This window comes from Wasmannia auropunctata, unplaced genomic scaffold (assembly GCF_000956235.1).
Source record: "Wasmannia auropunctata unplaced genomic scaffold, wasmannia.A_1.0 LD335828.1, whole genome shotgun sequence".
Classification (NCBI taxonomy): Eukaryota; Metazoa; Arthropoda; class Insecta; order Hymenoptera; family Formicidae; genus Wasmannia; species Wasmannia auropunctata.
This window is the reverse complement of record NW_012027062.1, coordinates 3,756,617-3,760,353: the sequence shown is the minus strand read 5'-3', so window position 1 is coordinate 3,760,353 and position 3,737 is coordinate 3,756,617. Positions and strand designations below refer to the sequence as shown.

The following is a 3,737-nucleotide window of genomic DNA, read 5'->3' as shown; positions in this document are numbered from 1 at the left end:
TCCATTCCCTGGCATGAATGCCACCCTCGATAAATATTCCAGGATTGTTGGGTTTAAAGGAAACCTTGACGCCTTTGATTGGACGTCCCTCATACGTCTTGCCGCCCACGACAGTTTGTACTTTATCGGGATATTGCTTTGCCAAGTCATCTAGATTCTTATAAATTACGTCGAGAGTGTGATAGTTTTTAAAATCAAATGTCGTCACTGCAACCCTCGGCGCTGCCCGATTGATTAATGCCTGAACATTCTCAATATAAACTTCATAGGGTGCTTGAATCTGCGCCATTATTTCGTAGAATTCAGGCAGCTTGTGCGGGGCAACCATAAGTTCCGTTTGTTTATTCACGGACGGTGGTTGCCAGAAGGAAAACTGTAAATGATGTTTAATATTGTTTATTTAATTACAATACAATTTTAGTTTAAAAAATTAGTTATATATATGTTACTTTTTAGATCTTCTTTAAATTTTACTTAATAATAAATAATTTGCTAAATTTGTAGGTAAAACTGATGGTAAAATAAATTGTAGAAATTTGTGTACATTATGCTACTTTTATGAAATTGATTTTTTCGAACTTTAGTTAATATGGTTAATTCAAATGTTACGTATTTCATAAAAAATTTAGAATTTTGTAAAAAGTTATTAATTTGCCTGTATACTTTTCTTTATGTTTGAAACATCTACTCACTCCATCAGGAACATCTCCCAACTGGCTGAGCAATTCAGCCTGCTTCTTTGTAGTTGTAGCAATTCTAAAGACCTTGTAATTGTCAAAAGTAGCCTGCTCGGCGGCCACCAGGCCCACGATCGTGCATAATATTATTATCTTCCACATGATGATCACAGTTTCCTTTAATTTTAATGTGCAAATCAACTTTAATTTTTGTCTTTTCGCGACACAATTATAATAAATATTTTTTTTATTAAAAAAAGACAGTTTTTAAAAAGCAACTTTAAATTTACAGAATTTATTTATAAGTAAAGTTACTAATCGTAATTTGAGAGATAGAAAGAAAGAGAGAGAGAGAAAGAGAGAGAACGAGTAACAAAATTTAAGCAACAAATATTTAATTCTTTATATAATATAAAGTATGAATCTTTTAAAAAAAATCGCTTACCTTCCTATAAAATGGAAGTACTGGCAATTACCGATGTTATGATGTTCATTGACTTAAATACGTAGTTGCACACGGCACCAAAGTTGCATTATCGCAATAATAATTTGTGCTATCAAGGTACTGACGTAGAATTTTATATTGAACATACATTCACATGTGTATCATGTTTTACAAGTAAGCCTCTTATTTCGCCACTTGTATTCGCCATCTGTGTACATATTTACAACTTAAACACGTCAATTTTAGGATGATGACTATTTTCTTGCGCAATGGAAATATTGCATAATAAAATATCTTACTAATTGGTCGTAATTGTCAACGCGATCTTTCGTGTGGCCGTAAGGGAACATTAAAAGTGACTTAAAACTGCGAAATGAGATGTATGCATAACATTGATCGGAAATAGATTGGGTATATTGCGACATGCTCTTTGTTTCTATTTCGGAAAACGGTTCACTTCCGGCATAAGAATTGTAGCACGAGTTATTGCTGGCATCATTAAATAAAAGTATCTAATTATAACATTATTGATGATCATAAAGTTTTGTTTACAGAAAATATGAGCACTTACTTTGTAGCACCAGTTCCTGTTAAGATCTGTATCTCAAAGAAGATCTTGTCGTTTACGATTCTTTCTCCAAAGGCGATCCTAAAAGCATTTAGAAAAATTCATTTTGTGCATGTATAGTAATCTTAATTTGTAATTTAATTTGCGATTCTGTGGAATATGGAAAAACAAGATTTACCGTGGTGTGCGTGTATACATATTCGTCAGGATTAAATACGGGAAAGATGTGCTCACCAATCGTGGCTCTCAGCCAGATTTCTGATGTCCGAGTTATTGCTGGTTAGCAATTGATGCAGGATATACATAGTAGTCGCCGGCAAGATCCATTCCTTGGCATGAATCCCACTTTCAATAAAAATTTCGGGATTATTGTCCTTGAAGGAAATTTTACCCCTTTGATCTGACGTTCCTCATACATCTTGCCACCCACGACGACCTTACTTTGTTGGGATACTACTTGGCCAGGTCATTCATGCTATCGTAGATAACTTCGAGACTGTGGTAATTCTTAAAATCAAACGCTGATCGATAGGGAGGCATTGTTTGATCAATTAGCATTTGGATGTTCTCAATATGAAGATGATAAGGTACATCGATTTCGGTTATCACTTCATAAAATTGCGGCAGATAGTTCAGGACTACTATGATTTATTGTTACGTTCATGGATGATGCTTCCCAGAATATCAACTATAAAAAAGATTCAATTGCGTAATTTTGATTAATCGGAATGTAATTTTAATTAAAAAGTGGTATTAAAAAGTGGTAAACGAAATTTTAATTTTATTTATGGTTTTATATATTATAATTTACAATTTATTATATAATGTATCATTAATTATATAAATGTAGAATAAATTAACTTAAAATTCACGAAATTAATATTGTAAATCGTAATAATAAAATATAACGTTGACTTTTTCTGAAAAAAAAAGAGAAAATCTGAATATTTGGAGCTATATGTTTATATCTCAAAGATTTACTTACTCTATCACGAAATTTGCGAAGTAGTGTGAGCTGTTTTTCTGTGGTTGGGGTAATCCTAAAGATTTTGTAATTTTCGTAGATAGCCTTCTGAGCAGTAATTATGATCACCATCGTAGATAACACTGTTATCATCCATATAATAACTCTGTATAAAGAAATTTCTCATAATGTTGGTTGTAAATTTTTTTTTCAATTATATTGTAATATATCACTTTTGCGAAACAATTTAATTGCAGATAACCGTCGTTATCAGATAAAATTCTTAAATTCTAATTAGTTTAAATTATCTTCTTCGTATTCTTGTTGATTGAGAAACAGTGACATATGTGTCGGCAGTTATCATTTCTTTATTTATAGTAATTAAACATTATAAACGTAAATAATATTAACAATATCATAAAAATATCCGAATTAATTGAAAAAAACACTCGCTGAGCACTAAGTTAAGCAAAAAGAGATCACATCGGGACAATTATCTAAAGAATGTAAGTTAAGAATATTTATTACATTGAAATAATGATCACCAAACCTGTTCAAGATAGATAACTATATAATCCGTAATATTAGAAGTTATCAGAACACGAAAAGTAAAAGCCACTCAAATAACAAACAGTATTGCAAAAATAAAATGTGATCCTCTCTCCAGTTGGGATGATCTGTTCAAGTGATAACAAGAAAGCTTTTTGACTTTTATCGCAATAGACAGAAAACTGAAATCATTTTCTTGAAAATCGATATCGACTTTCAACAACATCGGATTCAAATTGATTACAGACATATTATTTAGAATAACACGTCCGACATTTCAAACAACAATATTTATGTAGATAATTTGTTCGCGTACAAAATACCGCCTTGTCCGCAAAATCATTAAATATATTTAACGAATAACTAAACAAACACAAAAGATTAGACCAAAGATAAAGACAAAATATAACTGTGCAGAACTTCCTTCAATACAGAAAATAAATTACTTTTAAAAAGAACATTGTTTTTTCAATATTCTTTCTTTAATCATCAATGTTTCTTTATCATATTCTGTATAAAGATTATTTACAAAAA

General features: G+C 31.0%; 1 protein-coding gene and 1 pseudogene across 1 annotated transcript; both read right to left on the bottom strand.

Moving 5' to 3' along the window:
• Positions 1-4: 4 nt before the first annotated feature.
• Positions 5-1,210, bottom strand: LOC105456032 (zinc carboxypeptidase A 1-like; the record flags this gene model as incomplete). The annotated part of the gene is made up of 3 exons (XM_011699796.1): positions 1,123-1,210; positions 693-854; positions 5-373 (listed from the first exon to the last, which is right to left on the bottom strand). Coding segments are annotated over exons 2-3 (516 nt in total), but the record flags the coding sequence as incomplete, so codon positions are not given.
• A 30-nt stretch (positions 1,211-1,240) lies between these two features.
• On the bottom strand, positions 1,241-2,786 carry LOC105456031 (annotated as a pseudogene).
• Between the last annotated feature and the right edge of the window lie 951 nt (positions 2,787-3,737).